Consider the following 24,164-nt stretch of genomic DNA (forward strand, 5'->3'; position numbering starts at 1 on the left):
GAAACATAGGGAATCTCATGGAAGCAAGTGTCAATTGTGAACACACCATGGCCTCATGGAACCCAGGTGCAAGTGGGACTGTGCCATGGTTTGTGGAATCAAGGGGCAAATGTGACACAGTGGGGCCTCTTGGAACCCAGGAAAAGACTGTGGGGAAATGGAATCTGATGGAACCAAGTGTCAATTGTCAAAACAACAGGGCCTCATGGAACCCAAGTGACCATTGTGACTCCATAGAATCTCATGGAACAAATTGTCAGTTATAACACACCTGGGCGTCATGGAACACAGGTGCCACTGGGACATTGCCACTGGTCATGGAACCAAGTGTCCATTGTGACACAACTGGGCTTAACTAAACACAGGAGACTATTGTGATTCAATGGAATCTCAGGAAACCAAGGCTCCATTGTGACACAGAGGAGCCTCGTTGGACCAAGGAGACCATTGTGAGGCAATGGAATGTCCTGGAACAACAGGTAAATTTTCAAGACAGCAGGGCCTGATGGAACCCAGGTGCCAATGTGACATTGCCAAGGCTCACGCAAGTGTCCATTGTGAAAGAAGAGAGCCTAATGGAACACAGGAGAACGTGCAATGGAATCTCATGAAACCAAGTCCACTGGTTCACAGTGCAGCCTTAGAAAGTGGTGGGGACAATTGTGTTGCAATGGAATACCCTGAAACCAAGGCTTCATTGTGACAAACCTGAGCTTTATGAAACCAGGTTCACCACTGTGATGCAATTGAATCTAAAGGAACCCGTGGTTAATTGTCAACGCATCAGGTTATCAGGAAACTAAGGAGAACATTGTGACACAGTGTAATCTCATGGAACCAAGGCTTTATTTTGACAAAGTGGGGCCAAATAGGAGACAAGGTGCCATTGGGATATTGCCAGCTCTTATGGAATCCAGTGTCCATTGAGACACACAAACATGGGGACCATCGTGATGCAATACAACCAAGGGTCAATTTTGATAGAGAGGGGCCACATGGAGCACAAGGGCCACAGAAATAATGCCAGGCCTAGTAGAAGCAAGGCTCCATTATTGCACAGCAAGGCCTCATGGGACCTAGGAGAGCACTGTGAAACAATGGAATCTGATGGAAGCAAGCGTCCACCATGACACAGCAGGGCCTCAGGGAACCCATTTGCCACTGGGACATTGCCAAGGCTCATGCAAGCAAGATTCCACTGTGACAAAGAAAAGTCTCATGGCATCCAGGAGAGCATTGTGGGGTAATAGATTCTCATGGACCCAAGTCTGAATTGTTGCAAAAGAGGGCCCTCATGGAATCCAGGACACTATGGAACACTGTGGAATATCATGGAAACCAATGTCCACTGTTTCACATTGCAGCCTCCTAGAGCACTGGAGACTGTTGTGACATAATGGGAACAGAGTGGGCCGTGACATCACAGTGTGGCTGTATGACATCATAGGGTGGGCTGTGAGGTGATAGGTGACAGGGAACAGAGCAGGCTGTGACATGACAGTGTGTGCTGCATAATATCACAGAGTGAGTTGTGACCGGAGGGTGGTTGTTGTAACATCACAGAGAAGGCTGTGACATCATAAAGTGCACTGTGAGGTCACAGTGCAGGCACTGCCATCATAGACGCAGGCTCTGTTACATCAGACAGCAGCTCTGTGATGTCTCAGAGAAAGCTGTGTGACATCACAGTGAAGACTATGACACCACAGAGCTGGCTGTGACATCATAGCACAGCTGTAAGATGTCAGAAGGAGGCCTGTGAGGTCCGTGTGCTGTGACAATACAGGGTGGCACTATGACACCACAGAGAGAGCTGTGTGACATCAGAAGGGCTGTGTGACATCACAGGGTGACTGTGTGACATCACAGGGGTGGTGTGACATCACAGGGGCTGTGTGAGGTCACTGGGGGGGTCACTCGCCCCCTGCCCCCTCCTCACAGTTCTCCCCCAAGAAGTCCAGCACTCATTGTGCACAGTGGGGTCTCCTGCCCCCCAGGTCCCCCCACCCCTGGGGTCATTGCCTCCCCCAGAGGATGTTCAATGAGATTGACCGCACAGCCTCACACAGGGACAGGGGGATGGGGCAGTGGGGGGGTGGGACAGGGACCCTCCCGGCAGCATCCTCATGTCCCCCGGGGACCAGAGCCTGGGCCAGTGCTCTTTCACCCTGCTACGAATGAGGGCTTGAGAGTGCTTAAAAAATCCCCAGCAAGGGATCAGCAAAAAACAGATTTAATATTAAGTCACAGCACGACAAAGTTCATAGGCAAAAGTCACTCTACTCCTGACTGGACACATCAGGCACACCAAGGAAACAAAGCAGCAACACCTAACAAAATCGAGGCAATCAAACCAGAAATAAGAACTGTCCCTGTGTGTGTGTGTGTGTATGTGTGTGTTTGTGAGAAAAGTGAGCGCAGGGATAAAAGGAATATAGCCTAACACCTTGTATTATTTGTAACAACTTAGCAAAAGAAAAACACTTAACAGCATTTCACTTGGCTTTAATCTTGTGACTTAACATTACAGGCCTGACTCAGATATCCAAGGTACTCAAACCCCTCAGAGAGCAGCATTTCTGACACACTGCCAGAGCACAGGCACTAATGTGTGCACACAGACAGAAAAGGTCACTGCAAGGGACCTGTGAGAAATTCCTCTGGAGGGCAGGGAAATGCTCACTCCTGATACTCTGGCACTGTCCTAGGTTACAATGTAAGATGTGCCCAAAGTATGCATTCTATCACCATCTACATGAGATGTTGAAACTAGGTTGGGCAGTGTTTCTCTTGCCTCCTCCCTCCAGACTATCTTCTGTTAATGGCCCATCAATGCCCTGCTGCATGACTCATAGATAACTCCCTCTGGGAGCTATCTCTGTTTAATGGGCAATCAAGGACCCATTACAAGCCTGATAAAATGATATCAGCACATTGTGAGATGGTCGGCCCAGGGGGAGGAGCCAAGCATTCCCACTTGGATGTACCCTGGAATTTGGGACAGCACAGGCAGCCTTACCCACTGGACTCCCAGAGGACAAGAGCTACCAGACCTTTTCTACGGGATCACTGCTTCAACAAGACCACTTCATCTAGACTGCTACAACCTCCCCAGGGTATCAGGTTGTATTCTGACTCTGTCAGTGATGTTTTGTACTATTGCATTTGTTTTATTTTATTTTACTTTTTTTTAATTTCCTCTCCTATTAAATTGTTCTTCTGACTTGGACTATCTCATTGGTTTTGCTTTCAAGCCAGTACAGGCACCAACCCACAGGGCAAAGGGTTGAGACTCGAGTGGGGGAATCTGCCCAGCTCCATCGTTGTTCAGGGGTCCCTCAAGTGCAGCAAATGGGAGAGCTCCCGGCTCGCAGAGGCCCCACTGAGAGGGCCCAGGAAAGCCCCAAGGGCTTCTTTTGGAGTGCTGTTTGTAGGGCCCCAAGAGAGGGGCTTTAGTCACAGCAATGTTTCATCCTGGCTGCACTTGGGATCAACAGCATTCTTTGGAAGTGTGAGAACAGGGATGTTGTGCCAATTGAGTCATTGAAAACCGATATAGTCACAGACAAGGACCCTCTAACTAATTAAAGTTACAAAGTGGTATGTTTATTCACTGGTGGGCAGCATGGGAGTCATCTCCGAAAGGCGTGGCCGCCCCGAACAAGGCTCGTTGCTCTCTATTTATTTTCCAAGATCTTACGTACAATACATATGCATAACCCCAGCACCTCCCATCCCCGCTCTGTACTATTAGTCCTTCACACGTGCGCAATTCTTCTCTTGAATTGGCTCGGTGGTCTCGAATTGGGTCAGTGGTCTCAAAGGATGAAGTCAGGAGAGCCTTCATCAGGTCTCTGTGACCTTCTGGCACGATCCAAGGTCCCCTGCTTCTTGATTGATTGGTACCAAGTCCAGGTGCTGGCCATTGTTCTTAGTGGTTTCAATCTCTTGTTATGATGGTTCACTTACTCCACTTTTTCTATAAACAAGCTCATAATATAACAGTTAGCTCTAGTTTGGGCATCTAATAATCATTAACCTACCAATTCCTAATCTAACTTACATCTTGATCAATATAAATTGCTTCTAACCCTTAGCTAAAATCTTAACTCTTTAGAATCATGATTCACATTGAAAGGACAAAAACAGCTCCCAGAGCAGCTCTTAAGAAACCAGGAGCTTGTTGGGCACCAGCAGTGCCTGGGAGCAGACAGCGTTTTTGATAAGCTCCAGAGGAGCTGAGCCTAGGGGCTGTTGGCCAAGGCCGAGGCTGAACAAGCATTTCTCAGATGGCAGGGTGGCCTGGGAAGGTGTGGAGGGGATAATTCACCCCCTCAGTGTGGTCCCAGTTTCTCCCAGTATTTCCATGTCTGCAATCCAAGTGCTGCTCTCAGCCCTAATCCATGGGGATGGGCATGTCCTGATCCTTTCCCAAGGCAGTGTCACAGCTGAGCCCGGTGTGCAGGGCAGGACGTTGCCCTGACCCCAAGTACTGTCCCAGCTGCAGTATCTGCTTCCCCTCAGCCTCTTTCTCCTGAGGCTCCAAGCACAGCTTGGTGCTAAACAAAGGGGCTGGGGTGGGGTCATCCCCCGGCAGGGGCTGCACACCCCCTCTGCCCCCTCTCCAAATTCCCTCCCAGGGGCAGCAGGAGCTGCATCTGGACACACTGCATCTGGACACTCCTTCTCCTGCAATGCCAAGAGGATGAACCCTGATATGGAGCCCCCAAACACCAGCAGCATCTTGGGGGGGTGGGGTCTGCTAGCAGCTTTGGGGAGCTGAGGGGGGCACAACTGCCCCAAAACCCCCTCCTAGACGAACAGCTGTTGTAATGCATTAATTGTGTTATGTTTAACGGATCTGTAATCTGTATCGTGGGTTGTCCCTACTCAGCTGTAACCTAACTCTTCCCCTCCCACTTCTCCCTGATTGGGTGATGTCTTGTCCCTGCCTCTGGCCCTGTCCCCTGGGGAAACAGGCCCCGAGAGGGGAGGGGTAAGCTCTCTCTGGCACCGGTGAGCCATCAAGATGGGTCCAGCCAAGCAAGGCAGGACTTGAGAATAAAAGCTGTAATATCCCACCCAAAGCCAGTGAGCAGACTCTTTTACTTTTGCCATTGCCGGTCGTCTAGTCTCGTGGGGAAATACAACAAACAGCCACTCCCAGACCCCTCAAACCACTGCACAGCTCCTGGCCAGGATCATCCCAACCACTCTCTGCAACATAAACAGCCACAAAACCCAATTCCTATCTCCCCCAAAACCCACCCACATTGACATGATCCCAGTCTGTCTGGTCCTGCATGGCACACACTCCAAGGGTCTGGAATTCCAGTTCCCAGCAAGGAAAAGATCTTCCTGTCCTTGAAGGCAAAGCCCTGAAGAAGTGGCCAAAAGCCAAAGGCAGCAAGATCCTACAGTGACATTTCACTGCCAGCCTTCAGAACTTCATCCATGTGGGTTGTAGCTCCTGGATTGGGAATTAAATCAGGGCAGGGTCTTTGGTGGGAGCTGCCCTGGGTCAAGGGAGACACTGAAAGACAGAGCAGGCAGAGGAGACAGGAGGACACAAACACAATCAGCTGAGAAGGTGGCACTCTGAAAACAGAACTGACTCTCACTGACTGAAATGAATGGGACAGAAATTACTAACTCTCAAAGTTTTATTTACTGTCAAAATCTCACCCACCCAGCCCCACAAAATCCCAATCCCACCACTCCAAATTTGGATCCCACATCTCACAGTCTCCTTCCAACGCCATCCAATATTGGTGGCTGTAGATTCGACTGTTTGGCTTGCGTTTTTCTAAGGCGGGAACAAGCCACTTTGAGGTGGGATTGAGCCCTTCTGGGATAAGATTGAGTTGTTTTTACTGGGATTTGAGTGGTTTTGAGGAGACAGATGCCCTCTTGGCTTTTGGAGTGCAAAGGGAGGGAGAAGAAATAAAACTGAAGGTCAACACAAAAGGATAACAAGCCTGGTGTCGTCCCAACATGGATCACAGGGAATGTGGGTCACCAGGGCACTGCCCAACGTGGGTCCTCCAGTGGGGGATAGAGTTGGAGCAGTGCATGAAGCTCTTACTGCACTTGGAGCACTCATAGGGCTTCCCTTACCGGTGCCTCTGTTGGTGTCGGGTCAAGTGAGAGCTCCTAGAGAAGCTCTTCCCACACTCAGAACACTCATAGAGCCTCTCCCCAGTGTGGATGCGCTGGTGGGTGGTAAGTCGGTAGTTGTGCATGAAGCCCTTCCCGCAGTCAGGGCAGCGGAAGGGCCTCTCCTCTCTGTGAATCCGCTGGTGCAGGAGGAGACTGGAGCTAGTGGGAAACCTCTTCTCACACTCTGGACACTCATAGGACCTCTCCTCTGTGTGTGTCTGCTGATGTTCAAGGAGACGGGAGCTGCTCAGAAACCTCCTGCCACACTGCCTACACTCGTAGGGTCTCACCCCAGTATGGATCTTTTGATGGATGATCAGGCGGGAACGCTGCCTGAAGCTCTTCCCACATTCCCCACACTTGTACGGCCTTTCCCCACTGTGGATGTTCTGGTGCTGGATCAGGTTGGGGCTCTGGCTGAAGCTCTTCCCACAAACCCCACACTCATAGGGCCGTTCTCCAGTGTGGGTCCTCTGGTGGCGGATCAAGTGGGAGCTCCGGCTGAAGCTCATCCCACATTCCTCACACTCGTAGGGCCTCTCCCCAGTGTGGATGCGCCGGTGCCTAATGAGGGTGCAGTTGCGGTTGAAGCGCTTCCCACAGTCGGGACACTGGAAGGGCCTCTCCTCAGTGTGGATCTGCTGATGCTTCAAGAGATTGGAGCTGGTCTGAAACCTCTTCCTGCATTTATCACACTCGTAGGGCCTCTCCCCACTGTGGATCCTCTGGTGACAGATCAGGTGTGAGCTGACTCTGAAGCTCTTCCCACACTCCCCACACTCATAGGGTCGCTCCCCAGTGTGGATCCTCTGGTGGCTGATCAGGTCAGAGCTCTGGCTGAAGCTCTTCCCACAATCCAAGCACTTGTGAGGCTTCTCCCCACCATGGACCACATGACCTGAGCTCAGGCTCGATCTTTGACTGCCTTCCCGGCACAGGGTGGGTCTTTCCTCCTCAGATCCTTGTGATCTGAGTTTGCAGCCCCTCCTCTTGCGGGATCGCCAGAGCTTTTCCTCCCCGTTGGATTCCTGTTCCGTGGAGCCACTCAAAACGGCCTCTTCCACAAGGATCTGCCATGGGGATTTGTCCTCCCTGATCTCCATGTTCAGCTCCTTGTCTGGGGCAGGAAGGACAAGGAGTGGATGGGATTTGTCGTCGTGCCAGAGGGAAGGGGAAGGAGATCCCTATGCGTACCCGGCAGGACGGCAGTGGGGCTGTCCTGCAGCTGGGGGCCATGCTGGGCTGGGAGATGGAGCAGGAAAGAGGGGGAAAAAGGCAGTGACTTCCTCTTCACCTGCCTGGGTGTCCTGGGGCGTCTTCCCTGAAGCCGCGGCTCTCCCCGTGCTCCCCAAACCCGGTCTCCCCCCGCCGGTCCCGCCGGTCCCCCCGTGGCCCCGGCAGAGCTCGGAGGGCCCGGCCCGGGAAGCCCAACCCCCACCGCAGGGGGACCCCCATCCACCCGGCCCCCGTCAGGGCTCTGCTGGCACCGGGACTCCACAAAAACCTCTCCCGGAGACCACGATATGCCCCCGAGGGGCATCTGCGGCTCGGCTTTGGAACCCCGCAAGCTCCAAACATCCCCCCCAAAAAAGCCCAAACCCAGGGACTGCCCCGGGACATACGGGGAGAGCTCCCCCTCCCTGGGCACCTGCAGGATGGGGGGCGGTCCTGCGGGGCCTGCGAGTTCAGGAAACGCCGGAACAGCCCGATTCCTCCTGTTGTCGTCCCCTCCTACTTCCTGCTGCCTCTCCGCCTCTTCCTCCTTCCCTCCACCTCCTCCCCGGTTCGCCGAACCCGTCGCAGCCGGCGGGAAGAGCGGTGATGGAGTCGGGACAGGTCGGAACGCAGAGGCCGGTGGGGGATGCCAGGAGTAGGATCACTGGGAGTGACTGGGCTGTACTTGGATCATACTGGGAGCAGCTCCCGGGTGACTGAGTTATACTGGGATCATACCGGGAGTGAATAGAAGCAGCGCGATGGCTCCAGCGCCTGGGCTGGGGGCGCTCCTGGGCGGCGAGGGGCTAGTGGGACCTCCGGCACCAGGACACTGAGCCGGCATTCCCGGCACCAGGACCCCCCTGCTCCCCTTATCCTGCACAGGGACCCCCCTGAATCCCCTATTCCTGGACATCAGGACTCCCTGCTCCCTTTTTCCCGGCCATCCCATGTCTCCCAGCCTTCAGGCTTCCCGTGTGCTGGAGCCTGGGATGCCCTGGAACGCCTTGGACCCCCATTCCTGCCTTTCCTAGCCCCCAGCCCCACCTTTCTGCAAAACCAGAGACTACTGAACTCCCCCTTCCCGACCATTCTGGGTGTCCCCACCCTCTTACCCTCCAGTTTTGGAAACCCTGGACTCCCCTTTCCTGGGCTCAAGGACCCCCTGGAACTCCCTCCAACTCCCTGCCCCTCATTTTCTTGACCTTGAGGCCCCCCTGAACCCCCATTTCTGAGAACTGAGATGCCCTTTTACCCCTTTGTCCAGCACTGAGACCCCCCTGCACCCCCTTATCCGGCACCAACTCAACCTATTCCCAGCCACCCTGCCTCTCCCAGCCCCCAGAGCCACCCTTCTCCTTCACCCTGGGACCCCTAGGCCCCCATTCCTGCATTTCCTAGCCGCAGCCCTTCCTTTCCTCACACTGAGGAGCCCTGGCACCCCCTTTCCTGGGCATAGGATTCCCTGGACATACCATGCCACCTCTCCCAGTCCCTGCACCCTTTCCTTGACTCTGAGCTCCTGAATCTCCTTCCCAGCTCTCCCAGTTCTCCAAGTCCCTCCTTTCCTTGACCCGTTGAGTCCCCTAGATGCCCGAACTCTCACTTTTCACTCTCGCTTTCCCCCACGCCTCCATGTCCCTCCAGTTCTCCACTCCCTGCAGTACCTGGAACTGGCACTGTCAGAGCCCAGCCCGGGGGTTCCCCAGTCCTTGATTGTGGGGGATGTGGACGGGACCCCCTACAAGCACTGCGACAGCGAGTGGGGATGGATGGAGCTGCAGACACCGGGGATGGCAGCAGGAGCTGAGCCGGGATTATTGGGATAGCCAGAGCTGGGACACTGGGGTAGCCAGGCCCGGGATATTGGGATAGCCCGACCTGGCTCAAGGAGAGGGACTGGCACACGGCTGATAGAACCAGAGTGGAAGGGGCTAGAGGGAGCCGGGGACTGGGCTGGGATCTGTGGGAATGGAGGACTTTGAAGGGCTGGGATGGGATCTGTGGGGCTGGAATGGGAATCCAGGGAGCTCCAAGGGGCTCTGTGGGGCCAGAACACAACTCCATGAGTCTGTTCTCTCCTTGTTCCCAGGTGTCCACATGGTGCAGTTGGTTTCCATCTGTGACGTCCTGTCCAATGGAGCATCCATGGATCCCACTGGCACAACTACAACAGATGGGATTTCATCTGCTTCCAGCTGGGATCCAGGAGCTATGCAGTGTCCAACAGTGCCACTTGGATCACCCAGAGGTGCTGGGAATCCAAAGGCATCATAGTGGAACAGATGAAGCATTACCTGGGACACACTGGTGTTGAAGACCTCCCAGAATACATCAGATATGGTCAGGAGGCTCTGGAGCACAAAGGTGGGTGTGGGAGAGGGATGGGAATTCCTACAGGAATGTTGGAATTCTGAAATGGGGGACCTGGGAATGCAGAAATTCCCATGGAATTTCCATGGCTGCATCTCAGTCTCATTCCAGTCAGGTGAGAATTCCCAGGATGGATCTTCCCTCCAACCCACTGCCATGGGAATTCCATGGGGAAATTATTTGAATTGACTACCAATTAAATGACGGCAGTGAAATGAGAAGGAATCCCTGCTCGGATTCGATGGATATAAATCCCAAGCCTTTCCCCAGGTTGGCTCCTTTGTGCCCGTGGCAGCGCCATGGGAGTGCCCTGTCCCTGCTCTGAGCCAAGCAGGAGCCTTTCCTTGGGTGTTCTCTGCCCTGCCTGGGGCAGGAGGGCAGTGCCAGAGAGGCTTTGGTGGCTCTGGGCACGCAGCCGTCTCCAGCCACTGCAGGTGGCTCCTTGGGAATGTTCAAGAGTAAAGCTTAAAGCAAACAGCAGTTTCTGGAGGGGATTCTCCCCCTTGGCCTGTGCTGGGAGCCCCAAGGGCAACAGCCCAGGCACAATAGCCCAAAGAGCTGGAGCTCAGTGTCCTTGGCCAGGCCGTGTTCCCTGGCTGTCCCCTGTCCCTCAGCTTTCCCCTGTCCCTCGGCTGCCCCCTGTTCCTCGTCTGTCCCCTTTCCCTAGGCTGTCCTCTGTCCCTCAGCTCTGGGGCCAGGGGTTGCAGCAGGACCCGGGGCAGCCCTGTGGGAGAACAACCCTGATCCCCAGCTGGGCCAGTTCCCCCCAGGGGTACCCAGGTCACTCCCAGTATGAGCCCTGTGGCTCCCAGTCACCCTCAGTATGATCCCAGTCACTCCCAGTATGATCCCACTATAATTCCAGCTTAGTCCCTGCTGTTCCCATTCACCCCTAGTATGATTCCATCCTCTCCCAGCATGATTCCAGTCACCCCCAGTATCATCTCAGTCACTGCCATTCTGGCTCCAGTTCTTCCCAGTATGATTCCAGTGTGAACCCAGTCACTCTCAGTACAATGGCATTTACCCTCAGCATGGCCCGATTTGCTCCCCATCACCCAATATGGTTCCAGTCACTCCCAGTACTATCCCAGTCACTCCCAGATACACATAGTATTATTCCAGTAACTTCTTTTATGGTTCCTCTGTGATCCCAGTCACTCCCAGTCTCTCCTAGTATATCCCAACTGCCCCAAATGTGCTTCCACTCACTCCCTGTTGTTCCCAGTAGCTTCCAACATGATTCCAGGTGCTCATAGTGACTCACAGTCAACTCCAGCATGATTCCACTCACTCCCTGTATATCCCAGTTGCTCCCAGTCTGATCCAAGTTCCTCTCAGTTGCCCCAAGCATAAATCCAGTCATTACATGTATGATCCCACTCTGAGTCCCATATGATCCCAGACTCCCCCAGCATGGTCCCAGTCAATCCCAGTTGTCCCCAGTGTAGACTCAGTCATTCTAAGTCACTCTCAGTGTGTTCCCACTCACTTCCAGAATGGCTACAGAGTCCCAGTATATCCCAGTTGCTGTCAGCATACTCATAGTTATTCCCAGTATATCCCAGCTACCCCAGTAAGGTCCCAGTTTCCACCAGTATGATCCCAGTCACTCTCAGTCACTCCCAGTATATCCCAGTTGCTTCCACTAGGATCCCTGTTGCCCCAGTTCTGGTCCTGCTGGGTCCCAGTGTGCTTTGAACCTGCTTCCAATGGGTCCCAGTCCTAGCCCCACTGTATCCCTGTGTACCCTGGTGTCCCAGTCCATCCCAGCCTGTCCCAGTCCAGCCCAGTCCATTCCCAGCAGCCACCACCATTTCCCAGATCCTGCCCCTCCCGGCCCCGGTGCTGCTGCCGGACGCCCCCCAAGATGCTGCCAGGGCTTGGAGGCTTCGTGTTGAGCTTCGTCTGCCTAGGCTGGAGCTCAACCTCCACTGCGGGAGAAGGTGAGGGGGGGTCCCCAGAGGTCATGTCCCCCCCTTGGAGCGTGTGTGACTCCCCCATGTCCACCCTATGCCGTGGTCACCCTCTTTTCTCTCCCCAGAGCTCAGGACCCAGCTCCTGCTCCCCCCTGGGAGGGGTTTTGGGGATCCCCGCATGCACCCCCCTTGAATCCCCATTCCTGGGCACTGGGAACTCCCTGCATCTCTTTCCCCAGCTCCAGGACCCCTTGCACCCCCTTTTCCTGCACTGACACTGCCCTGCACCCCCTTTCCCAGGTATCCTCCCCTCCCAGCCCCTGCATCCCCTGTTTTCATGACCTGGGGACCCCCAGACCCTCATTCCCAGCCAGGCGGAGGTACCTCACCCCCAGGCCTCCCTTTCCTAGGAAACCCGAACTGGTGACAGGGCTCTCCAGCCACTCTGGGATTGATGATCACCCAGAGGAAAGGAAGAGAACAGGGGAGAGTGAGAGAAGATTGGGAATCAGGGATCACAGTGCCAGCGCCCAGTCCTGTTCTGCCAGGGGTAGGACCTGCACGCACAGGAAAAAATGGATCCGCGGATCGTGGGGCTTCCCCCACTTTGGGCCAAACCTAACAGGTTCCAGGCAGAGTTTGAGCGCAGGGCCCGGGAGTTCAGCACAGCCCGGCCCAGGGGTCCCATGGTGCATGGCTGACGAGGGTCACGGGGGATCCCAGGAGGGGTTCCAGGGGAATTCACTTAAAATCCTCTGTCCCCTCTCCCTGCGCAGTTTTACTCCCAGTATGATCCTGGTCACTTCCCCTCACTCCCTGCCTGATCCCTGTTGCTCCCACTATGAGCCCAGTCACTCTCAGTCATTCTCTGTTATGATGCAATTTACCCCCAGCACATTCTCAGTTGCTCCCAGTTCCTGCCACTTTCATCCACTGAGTTCCCAGTTCTCTCAGTTACCCCTAGTATAGCCCCAGTAACTCCCAATACGATCCCAGTATGAGTTCAGTATGATCCCAATCGCTCCCAGCAGAGCCCCTGTCACTCACACTTGCCCCCACTTGCCTCCAGCATGGTCCCAGTTTCCCCCAGCACATTCCCAGTTGCTTCCAGTAATTCCATTCATCACCTCCATGGGTAAAGCACTCCAAGTATATCCCAGTTGCCCTGAACATTCTCATAGTCATTCCCAGGCACTCCCAGTTAGCACAGTTCAGTTGCCCCTGGTTTTATCCAAATCTGTCCCAGTATATCCCAGTTGTCACCAGCATGCATCTTGTCTTTCCCAGTTGCTCCCAGTTCCTCCCAGTGTGTGTGCTGTTGGCTCCCAGCTCCCAGTAACCCCCAGTCAGGGTCTAGTCACACCCACTATAATCCCAGGATGATTGTAGCCACTCCCAGTATGATCCCAGTCACTTGCAATCTAATTCCAGTCACTCCAAGTATAAGGCCAGTGGCCCCTAGTTGCTCCCTGTCAATACCAGTATGACCCTAGTAGCCTCCAGTAGAATCCCCATGAGTCCCTTTCTCTCCCAGTATATCCCATGCTCCCAGTCACTCCCACTTCCTCCCAGTTGCTTTCACCATGAATCCAGTTGCTCACAACCACTCCCAGTATGATTCCAGTCACCCTCAGTGTGATCCCAGTCACACCCAGCATGGACCCAGCTGCTCTCACTTTGATCCCAGTTGTTGTCTGTGCAATAGTCCCAGTCTCTCTCAGTCTATCTCAGTGTCTTGGATTATGTAACCTAAAAATGTGTGTTCTATTTCATCTGTTGAAAGCTGGTTTTTGGGAGATGTTTTATCCTTCTCTTATAACTCCAGGGGGGAGGGGAGCAGATGCCTTTTGATAATGGCTCAGCCATTAAACCCAGGTGGGGCAGTGTTTCTTATCTCTTTCACCACCCCTCCATCCTCCAGGGGGACATCTTCTGATAAGGGGCCATTAGGGCCCACCAATGACATGACACATTCCATCATCCCACTGGGAGATACTCCACACAGTGGAGGAAGAACCAACTGTTCCTAGCTAGATAAAAACTGGGACTGAAGCACACAAAGTATTCTGTTTTTTCCACTGGATTCCTGGAGGAGGACTTGACCCATCTCATCACCACTGGACTTTCTACAGGACTATCTCTACTCCACAGAACCACGTCTATTACTTCAGGAGGTTTTATCTGAACTGCTTCCAACTCCCTGACCAACAGGGTACCAGGTAGTATCCCTGACTGTCAGGGTTTTTCCCAGGATCTTTGCTTTCTTGCTTGGTCTTTAGTACTACTGTATTTGTATTTTCCTTTTCTTTAATATTCCTAGTAAAGAACTGTTACTCCTATTCCCATATCTTTGCCTGAAAGCCCCTAATTGCAAATTATAATAATTTGGAGGGAAGGGAGTTTACATTCTCCATTCCAAGGGAGACTCTAACTTTCCTTGGCAGACAACTGTCTTTCAAAAACCAAGACACTCAGTCACTCTGTTTCCCCCAGCGTGGTTCCAGTTGTCCTCAGCATGCTCACAGCTGTTTCCAGTGTGGTTCCAGTCCCCACAGTATGGTTCCAGACATTCCCAGTCACTCCCAGTTGCCCCAATAAGGTTCTAGTTGCCTGAAAATGATCCCAGTTTTTCCCATTACTCCCAGTTGTCTCCAGCATGATCCCAGTTTCTGGCAGTTGCCCAAGGTGTGGTCCCAGTTGCTCCCAGTAGGACCCCAGTTGTGATCTCAGTTCCCTCATCATGCTTCCAGTACCTTCCAGTTAGTCCCAGCTGCTCTCAATGTTTCCACATTTTCCCCCCAACATGGGCCCAGTAGCTCCCAGTAACTCCCACTCAGCTTCCATTCACATGCATTGTAATCCCAGTGGCTCCCAGGATGATCCCAGTGAGACCCATAGTCACTCCCAGTACGGTTCCAGTCACTCCCAGTATGGGACTCCAGAAACTTTCAGCATTCTCAAATGGGGAGACCGAAGAGGGGGGAGCTTTTCAGGTTCCCGGGACTCTCAGCAGCCTGCAGAGGGTGGGGGCCGAGTAGGTGGGGGCCCCTCAATAGAAGTGTGACCCCCAGCAGCTGGGACAGGGGAGAACTCCCAAACACCACAGGGGAGAGACCAGAGACAAGGAACTCCTGGGAGGCATTTTCAGGACTGAATCTTGGTGTTTGGGAGGTTTTTATGGACCACAGATGCCTGGTGACTTCTAGAGATGGACTTGGACAGAGGGACCTTCAAACTCAACATGCTCAACCCTTGTTTTCCCCCAAACCAGGATTTCCCATTCCCAACCCTTGACTGGATGGAAGAGGAGGCTGTGAGGAAGAGGAAGATGGCCCAGGACAGCCAGGCAGGTGAGGAGGAAGTCACTGCTCCTTCCCCCCTCTATTCTGGCTTTATCTCCCAGCCCAGCATGGCCCCCAGCTGCAGGACAAACCCACTGCTGATGCTGTCCTGCCGGGGACACACTGAGGGGATCTCCTTCCCCTTCACTCTGGCATGGAGGCAAATCCCATCCTCTCCTTGTCCTTCCTCCCCTAGGCAAGGAGCTCAACATGGAGACCAGGGAGGACAAATCCCCATGGCAGATCCTCGTGGAAGAGGCCATTTTGAGCAACTCCACCGTGAAGGAATCCAATGGGGAGGAAAAGCTCTGGGGATCCCACAGGAGGAGGGGGCTGCAAACCTAGCCCAGGGTGCTCTGAGGACGAAAGACCTGCCCTGTGCCAGGAAGACAACCAAAGATCCAGCCAGACCTTGGCCTTAGTAGTCCGTGAGCAGTTTCCCGATGGGGAGAAGCCCTACAAATGCTTGGAGTGAGGCAGGGGCTTCAGATGGAGATCCCACCTGATCCAGCACCAGAGGATCCACATGGAGGAGAGGCCCTGCGAGTGTGGGGAATGTAGGAAGAGGTTTCAGACCAGCTCCAGTCTCCTCCCGCACCAGCGGATTCACACAGAGAAGAGACCTTTCCGCTGCCGCAACTGCAGGAAGGGGTTCAAGCTCAACTCCATCCTCATCCTGCATCAGCCCATCCGTGCTGGGGAGAGCCCCTACGAGTGTCCCCAGTGTGGGAAGAGCTTTTCCAGGGGCTCTACCTTGACCCAACACCAATGGAGGCACTGGTAAGGGAAGCCCTGCGAGTGCCCCAACTGTGGGAAGAGCTTTGTGTGCTGCTCCAACTCCATCCCCCACTTGAGGGCTCACGTTGGGCAGAGCCCTGGTGACCCACATTCCTAGTGACCCATGTTGGGAATACACCTGGCTGGTGGCCTCCATGTCCTTCTGATTCCCTGTAGCCACATGGACAAATGTAGGGGTGGGAACATACATATGGTCTCTGATCAACATCAGAAATTCATTGGGAAGAAGTGATTTGTTGACTTTACAGGACAAAAAAAAAATCTCACCTGCTCTGTCCAGTTTATTCTGGTGGTGTCAAGCACTGCTAGATGATCTTGGAAGTCTGTTCCAACCTAAATAATTTTCATCTTCATCCTTTTGAAACAACCAAAATTGGGGTAGAAATAAAGAAATTAAAGAGACCTGAAGCTGTACCATTTTACAGGGATTTTGGGCTGAAATTAGTCTTGGTTCAGAGGAACATTTGGGTGTTCTGGGGCTGTCAAGGCCAGGTGGACCTGTCCACAATCTCATAGGTGTGCCAGCAGAACATGTCCATCTGAGCTCTTCTGTTCTTCAGGAATTCCATTTGTCTGTCCCAGTCCGTGGCCTGGGTCTCCCCATGTGGAGTGTGCCCCAAAAAGTGCCCAAATCACTGCTGAAGTGACCGAGCTGCTCCTGGCTGTGGATGTTCCTGTCCAGCAACCTCTCCTGGTCAGTCATGGGGACTGTGAGGGGCTTCTTTCACTCTTGAGGGCATTTTTGGTGTTTGGAGGGGGCTTGGTGAGGTCTGTGAGGGGTTTTGGAGGCCCTGGCAGGACTCTGTGGCTTGAAGAGTATTTGGGGGTGTGTTGGGGGAGTTGGGAAGGGGTTGTCATGGTCCCTGGGGTCATTTATGTTGCACGGAATGGTTGAGGGGATCCTGGCCAGGAATAGTGCAGTAGTTTGAGGGGTCTGGAAGTCACTGTTGGTCTGGGAGGGGGTTCTGGGGCAGTTGTGACCCCCCGAGCTGCCACCAGACTCTGCTCCCAAGATTCTTCTGGTGTTTGGGGGTCCATGTTGGGGCTCATCCTCCTGGCATTGCAGGAGAAGGTGAGGGGAGGATCCCCATCCTGATATCGCCCCCATTTTCCCTCTCCACAGGACTCCAGGACCCAGCTCCTGCTGCCCCCAGGAGGGAATTTGGGGTGGGGGCAGAGGAGGTGCACCGCCCTTTTTTTTAGCACCAAAATGGGCTTGGGGCTGCAGGAGGAAGAGGCTGAGGGGAAGCAGATCCTGCAGCTGGGACAGTACTTGGGGTCAGGGCAACGTCCTGCCCTGCACACCGGGCTCAGCTGTGACCCTGCCTCAGGAAGGGATTGGGACATGCCCATCCCCACGGATCAGGGCTGGGAGCAGCACTTGGACCACAGACGTGGAAATGCTGGGGGCAACTGGGACCACACTGAGGGCTACTGGGAGCAACTGGGAGTAACTGGAAATGATGGGTGCATGCTCAGGTACCTGGGATATACTGGGAATGAATGAAATCATGATGGGGGCAACTGTGACCACACTGAGGGCTACTGGGAGTAACTGGAAATGATGGGTGCATGCTCAGGTACCTGGGATATACTGGGAATGAATGAAATCATGATAAGGGCAACTGGAACCATACTGGGGACTCTGGGGTGACTGGGAATGGGCATGCTGGGGGCAACTGCTATATACTGGGAGTGTCTGGAACGATACTGGAGGGGAAACAGGGAACAACTAGGACCATGTTGGGTGTAACTGGGAGCAACTGGGTGTGACTGTTTCCACTGGGGGCAACTGAGTTCATACTGGCAGTGACTGAGACTGTACATGGGGCAACTGGGTGCGACTGGGATGATACTGGGAGGTCCTGTGAGCAACTGGAACCATGCTGGAGACAACTGGGACCACACTGACGGGGATTGGTATCATACTGGGAGTGACCAGGAGCATGCTGAAGGCAGTTTGGACCATGTTGGGAGTCACTGGACATACTGGAAATGACTGGAACCACCCTGACAGTGCCTGTGAGTGGCCATGGGCAATTGGAATCAAGCTGGAAGCAACTGGAAGGAAGTGGGAGTGACTGGGAGTATGATGCGGGCAACTGGGATGTACCTAGAGAGACTGGGAGTCACTCAGATCATACTGGGAGTGACTGTGTCATGGGTTAGTACAGTTTGGTTTTTTAGTTACAGAGGAATGTAGAATGATTCTCCAGGTCAGGACCTGGGAATTGCTTTAGAAAGGACAGGGACCTATCAGAGGGTTAGTTGGAATATTGGCTTCTGTTTTGACCACTGAAAATTGTTGGCTACGAGCTCGGGAAGTACCATATAAAACCCCTTGGTTTCCTGTAGGTGGGCTTTTTTCCTTCTTTGCTTTGGCAAGAGAGAGACAGGTAACATCGAGTTGGGCCTGCTGCTTCCCCCCCTTTTGGGGGGGAGCTGGCCTGAGGCCTGGCCGGATTCTATCGGCTCCTGGGTGGCGGGGGGAAGGAGAGGTTGCTGCTTTACAACTACTTTCTCCAAACTTCCCTGGAGCAGGGGGACATCTCTGCCAGGCCCCTCATAAGAGCTATGGGCACCATTTAGGCTGAGGCCACCCCAATTTACACCGAGGGGTGGGCTGAGAAGGCATTTATGATCCTACCTGGTCTTTTTGTGATTCCGGACTGCCCAGGTGCTCCGATCTCTGATGTTTCTGTGTCAGTTCTTCCTCCCTCACCAGCGTGGCCTTGAACATCTAACACCACAAGCTACAGAGAGAGAGAGCCAAAGACTCCAAGCAGATTTAACCCTTTCCTAGCAACATGAAGCTTCCAGAGCTTGGCCCTTCTCTGAGAGAGTAAGAAAGGACAGGGTGAACATAAAGAAGAAACAGCATGAAATCAGTAGAGTGAGAGTGAAAAGACTATTGGGACAGAGGGTTGAAGAGTTTGGTTGTTCCATTCTTATTTCAGCCCACGGAAATGAACTCTCTATTTAGATTATTCCTTTAAATAATGGGAAAGATATGCATTTGGGGAGATGATTGTTTAGATTTGTGTGTGGATTTGAGCAAAGGTATTTGTGATGGACTAAGTAATATTAATCCTATAAGATGCTTTAACAGAGATAAAGATGAGAAACCCTCTGCGCCAGTGAAGAAGTGAGAAGATATCTCTGTACCTTGAGATGAAGAATCCTTTGCTTTGGAGTTACTCATCTTTAAACAGTGACAATCCAGTATGCAAAAGTCTAAGATGCATGACCCATTAGCAGCTTGGGAACCTGCTAATGGGAGGGGTCACAAAGGCAGGTTTCCCTGGGCAGCTGTTTTTGTGACAGTTAAAAAACCCACAAGAGAACTGTTCTAGGTTGTCAGTGGGATCCATGACTCTAAGAGAGACTCTTCCCCTAAAGAATTGATGAAAGACTATTGTCAGATGGTGAAACTGACTGAAATTACAATTTTTGTCTCTTTATGTTGTTTTGTAGGAAAGTGAACAGTTTGTAAAGGGGGGGAAGAGTGTTTTTGGAGTTTCATTCTGTTTTGTTTTAGTTTTTTTTCCCAACTTTCTTTTTCCATTCTTTTAGCATGCATTAATAAACTATTTGTTAATTTTTAAGGTTGAGCCTGCTTTGTTTTTCTCCTAGTCTCTCTCCCACAGAAGAAGAGTGAATACTAAGACCAGAATTTAGTGAACGTGAAACCACTACAGACTGGAACCATGGCAATGGCCTGGGCTGGGTAATGTGAGGCCTCAGGGTGCACAGGGAGCACTGTGGCACTGTGGGGCCTGCTGGAACCAAGGGGACATTGTGACACTGTGGGCCTGCCCTGCCTGTGGAGTGCTCAGGAGCCCCAGGGTGCCCAGTGCAGCAGAGAAGAGCCCCTGGTTCAGGAGGCAGCATATCCGCAGGACAACCAGGTGGGTGGGCAGCAGGGGATGCCCCAGGAGAAGAGGAAGCCCAAGGCCCAGCTCCCCAAGGGTGGCACCAGCTGAGGGATGAGGTAGGAGGGAGAGGCTGCTGCTGGGATGGCACTGGGGCTCCCCGCACCGTGCCAAGGCAGCGCCTCCATCCCATGCCACCTCCTCCTCCTCCTGTTCCTCCTGTGCCTGCAGCTGCAGCAGCAGCAGCCTCAAGGCAGCCAAGGCCGGGCCTCATCCCTCCATGGGGTTGGGGACAGGGACAGGCCAGCATGGCCCCGCAGCCCCTGAGCTCCAGCAGCAGCAGCGGGAGCCATTGCAGTCTGGTCCAGAGGCACAAGGACTGCAGTGAGGCAGGTGCTGTCCTGGCCATCCCTTGCAGCCAGGTAGCCCAGCCAGCGCCACTGCCCAGTGTGAGGAGTAGCAGGCCAGGGGAGCTCATGGAAGGGAGACTCATTTCGTGGAACTGCTAACCTAGGCAGAATTACCATGGCTCAGAAAGGCTGCAGATGGGGAAAGGGGAGCCAAACCCAGGCCAGTGGTGAAGAAGCAAACAGGGCTGGGCTGAGTGCTTGAGAGAGGATGAGGAGGAGAGGAAAGAGGACTCCCCGTCCTTGCCTTCTCAGAGGATCCTTCACCAAGAGCTTTGAACCTGCTTGCAATTGCCTAAGCTCTTGGTCCGCTTGGCCATGGCAGTTGTCTGCCCCAGTGAGGTGTGTGAGGAGACAGTTTGTCGCCACGGCACAGGGGCTGTGTCCTTGCAGCCCTGGGGATGCTGGGCACCGTGACACTGCTGTCCTTCCCTGGGCATTGCCCACCACAACCCAGGCTGCCTCCAGAGAGAGCCCTGGGTTCTGGGGGGGACAGGATCTCCCATCCCAGGGACCGGGATTCAGGCCTTGGCCCTTCTGCTCCATCAAACAAAGGGTTCGCTCAGCACCAGAATCACATGCCCAGTGCCTCTGTCTGCCTGCAATCACAGCCTCCAAATATAGGCTCTAACGAGGCCCTGGGGAATTTTCATCAGAAAGGGCTTTCAGTGGCAACTCTTAATGCTCCAAGACACTTTGGGTTTTTCTTCTGACTTGGATTTCTTGAGGGACTGCTGCTCTCTCCTCTCAGGATCTGAGGATCCTGGATTCAGAACACCAAATACACCCCAGGGCTCATTAAAACAAAGAAAGGCCTAATGAGTCATTACCTTCCCAGCCCCTTTGTCAAGTCTTCAAGAATTGTACAGCTAATTAGAAAGCTGATTCTAATTAGAAAGGTTTGAGGACCAGAGATAAAGATTCCAATGCCCACTCTGAAGAGGTGATAACAGCATTACGAAGCTTACACTGGTCCAGGGTATCCTAAGGAGACCACAACCAATGGAAAAACAGTTCCTTGTGGCCCAACAAGGGATAGACAACTCTGCCCATCTCCTTCACCCCCAGCCCTTCCTCTTAGTGGTCAGCTGGGCTCTGCCTCACTTTCTGTGACATGAGACATCACCACTGAATTCCCTAGTGACGTTACAGCTCCTTTACATCAACTTCCACCTCCTTTCACCCTAGATCTGTCTGTAAACAGGCACGGAGGAGTTTCTGCTAATTATAAAAAAGAAAATATATTAATTAAAAGTAATAACAACAAAACCCTGCTCCCACCTCAAAACAAACAAACAAAAAAACACCACAAAAACTAATAACAACAAACTAATTGTGAAAAACGAAGTTCACTTTCTTGGTAAAATTAAAGAAGTTTAATAAAAAGACAATTAGGACACAGAAATAAAGTAAAATATTATACAGCCAGGTGACTTGGCATTCAGCCAAGAGCACACCTGCTAAGGAAAGGCTCGATCCTTAAAAGCACCAGCCCGTTGCATATTTATAAATTCACGCACGATTCAAACATTCCTCTTGAGTGTGAATTTCTTTGTTCAGTTTCAACTTTCCCCCAGCCATTTAATCTGATAGATCCATCTGCAAGTGACTCCATTCCATCTGATAGCATAAGTTTAATAAATTACTTTCCTGAAGTTTTTGGCCATCTTCATCTGGATAAGATACTGATAGCAGAGGTTCAATAAATTCCTTTCCTTAAGCTTTGGTCAGTAATCTTCATAAGATATTTCAGGAATGGAGGGGATTTTCTTCATCCTTCTGGTTTAGCCGGTTTAGATGTTACATAAAAACAGTCTTTAATATCATGTTATAGCCTAAGAAATATATATATTCACCACATTATTTATTTCTAAGTTTCATTAATAGCAGAAATAAAAAAATACAGCAAAAACCTTCCCATAATATACATATAGCATTATAATATTTGTGAAAAGCCGGCTTTGTAATATGCATCTACAACAATAATCAAGTAAAAAACACAAACCCCAGAAGTGAAACATGAGAAACAGAACAACGCAACAATGATGCTCACATCCTCCACGGCCTCTGCAGATGGTGCCCGCTCGGGCAGGGAGGTGCTGCAGAGGGTCAGGTCGGCCCAGGGACCCCTCACAGCGCCACGGGTCCCAGCCTTGCTGAGGCACAGGAACACGGAGCTGGCAGCGCCTGGGGAGAGCAGAGAAGTCACCACCCTGGGGAGCACTGGTGACCCCCTGGCTGCTGCTGCTGGGAGCACTTGGGCACTGCTGCGGGTGGGCTGAAGTTTTGCTAACACTCACCCGAGCAAAGAACAGCAGCTGCGTTCCTACAGAAGCAGGGTGACGCCCCAGGGCAGTCACCAGGCCCTGCTCTGGGTGGGTTTCAGTCCCATCCCAGTGGAATGAGTCCCTCCAGACAGGTCTGGCTCCTCTCCCAAAACTCGAGAATGGACCCGGCAAACCCACACTTGAGGTGGCCGCAGAGAATGTGGGTGTGCAAGATGTCCCATGGGGAAGCACTGAGAGTTCCACGGGTCCCCGGCGCCTGGAAGTCCACTCTCCCCTCGCACACGGTGTTGTCGTTCCCCTGCCTGAGCCTTGTTTCCCTCAAGAACAGTGAAAGGTGAGAGTGAGGGGTGGGAGCTCCTGCCCCCGCAGCGGCTGGGGGAGATGCCGCAGGGACAGCGTGCAGACAGTGCCATCAGCCCTTCTGTCCCCACGCCTGTGCCTGTCCGTGCCACTCTCTCAGCGTGGAACCCCCCAGCGAGTGCTCAGGGGGGCAGCCGACATCGGCGCCATCCCCACCCCGGCGTGACCGCCCCCCCTTCGGTCCCGCCCCGGTCAACCCCGCCGCCTCCGGATTGGCCGCTGGCCCCCGCCCTCGGCGCTCGCGCGCCCGCTTGCTCACCGGATCCCCCGGCAACGGCGCTGGCGCCTCATTAGCATAAACCCCGCTCGTGCGCCTCGGCCCCGCCCCCTTTGGCCGCCGCTGAGGGGGATCGCCATGGCGGCGATGGCAGGACCCTTGCGCTCCGCCAAAGCGACATTTGGGGGGCACTGCTGGGACTGTCGAGGAGGCACCAGAGCAGGGGCCGGATTTGGGCCACGGGGGGCCACTGGGACACTCCAAAAAGCCACCGAAATTGTCCCAACCCCTCCCCAAGCCAGCCCAACTTCACCCCCGGGATGGCTTCAAAAGGCCCCAAAAGTGCACGGCTGCGGGGGCAAAGGGGAGGAACATCAGGACCTCCCCACCCTGATGTCTCAGCAGCTCCATGTCCAGCCAGGAGGAGCAGCAGGCCCAGGGCTGACAGAGTGTCCCCCCAAATTGCCCCCACACTGATGACGCAGCCGGAAAATTGGGAGGCTGCCTCAGGCTTTATTGTCCAGCAGCAACCCAGGAGGGAACAGAAAATCCACCTGCAAATGTTAATTCCAGACACTCATAATGCTTCCTTGCTTCCATGAGGTTTTCTCAAGTCACAGTGGAACCTTGGTGCCACATTGTTCCATAGCCTTACAATGCTTTCCTGGCTTCTGTGAGGTCTCTCTGTGACACACTGCAGCCTTGGCTCCATGACAGTTTCCTGGCTTCCATGATTCACGCCTGTGAAATTTTCACATTATATCGCTCTACACAAGATATTTACTATATGTATTATGTTGTATTGATTGTCAATATTGTATTAATATTTTGATAGTATGGTAAATGTAGTTTTGTAGTTAAAATATAGTTTTTATATACCAACCACAGGAAAATATAAATCTTTCAGAGAAAAAGAATTTACTACTTCCTTATCAGAAGAGACCAACTTCTCCTGCCTTGCTCAGCCCTGAAGACACCATAGAGATTAAAGGAAAAAAGTGACACTAACCAGAGAGAATTCTTTGTTTGAATGGAATTTATGCATCATGTATGAAATGTATGAATATTCAACAGGCTATTGCTTTTAAGAGATAATCCTTTGTTAACAGGGGTCCTTCTCCAGAGCTTTTTTGCTCAGGGAGGCACCCAGACATCTGTAACTTTGCTTTTATTGTCTCGTATTGTCCTAACCCTAATTGCTCCATTTTTTTACTC

The 24,164-nt window shown here is 52.9% G+C and overlaps 2 protein-coding genes across 3 annotated transcripts in view; one reads left to right on the forward strand and one right to left on the reverse strand.

Annotated features, from left to right (window-relative positions):
- The window catches only part of LOC120764669 (zinc finger protein 239-like), a 96,130-nt gene extending 88,243 nt beyond the window's left edge, over positions 1-7,887 (reverse strand). Inside the window, exons 1-3 of one of the 2 annotated variants that reach the window (XM_058423854.1) lie at positions 7,808-7,887; positions 6,118-7,276; positions 2,376-5,533 (exon numbers count right to left, since the gene is read on the reverse strand). In XM_058423854.1, the coding sequence (XP_058279837.1) occupies positions 5,488-5,533; positions 6,118-7,262 (1,191 nt within the window). In that variant the 5' untranslated portion in view covers positions 7,263-7,276; positions 7,808-7,887 and the 3' untranslated portion in view covers positions 2,376-5,487. Of the gene's footprint in view, positions 1-2,375; positions 5,534-6,117; positions 7,498-7,807 lie in introns of those variants that run through there. The other variant, XM_058423855.1, reaches the window with a different exon arrangement.
- A 93-nt stretch (positions 7,888-7,980) lies between these two features.
- LOC120764659 (major histocompatibility complex class I-related gene protein-like) lies at positions 7,981-19,362 on the forward strand. The gene is made up of 6 exons (XM_040088659.2): positions 7,981-8,029; positions 9,022-9,136; positions 9,500-9,741; positions 13,799-13,885; positions 14,938-15,016; positions 15,204-19,362. Exons 1-4 carry the CDS (start codon positions 7,981-7,983, stop codon positions 13,849-13,851), a joined length of 459 nt encoding a protein of 152 aa, XP_039944593.1. The 3' UTR covers positions 13,852-13,885; positions 14,938-15,016; positions 15,204-19,362.
- Positions 19,363-24,164: the final 4,802 nt, after the last annotated feature.

Source organism: Hirundo rustica, chromosome 34 (assembly GCF_015227805.2).
Source record: "Hirundo rustica isolate bHirRus1 chromosome 34, bHirRus1.pri.v3, whole genome shotgun sequence".
Lineage (NCBI taxonomy): Eukaryota > Metazoa > Chordata > Aves > Passeriformes > Hirundinidae > Hirundo > Hirundo rustica.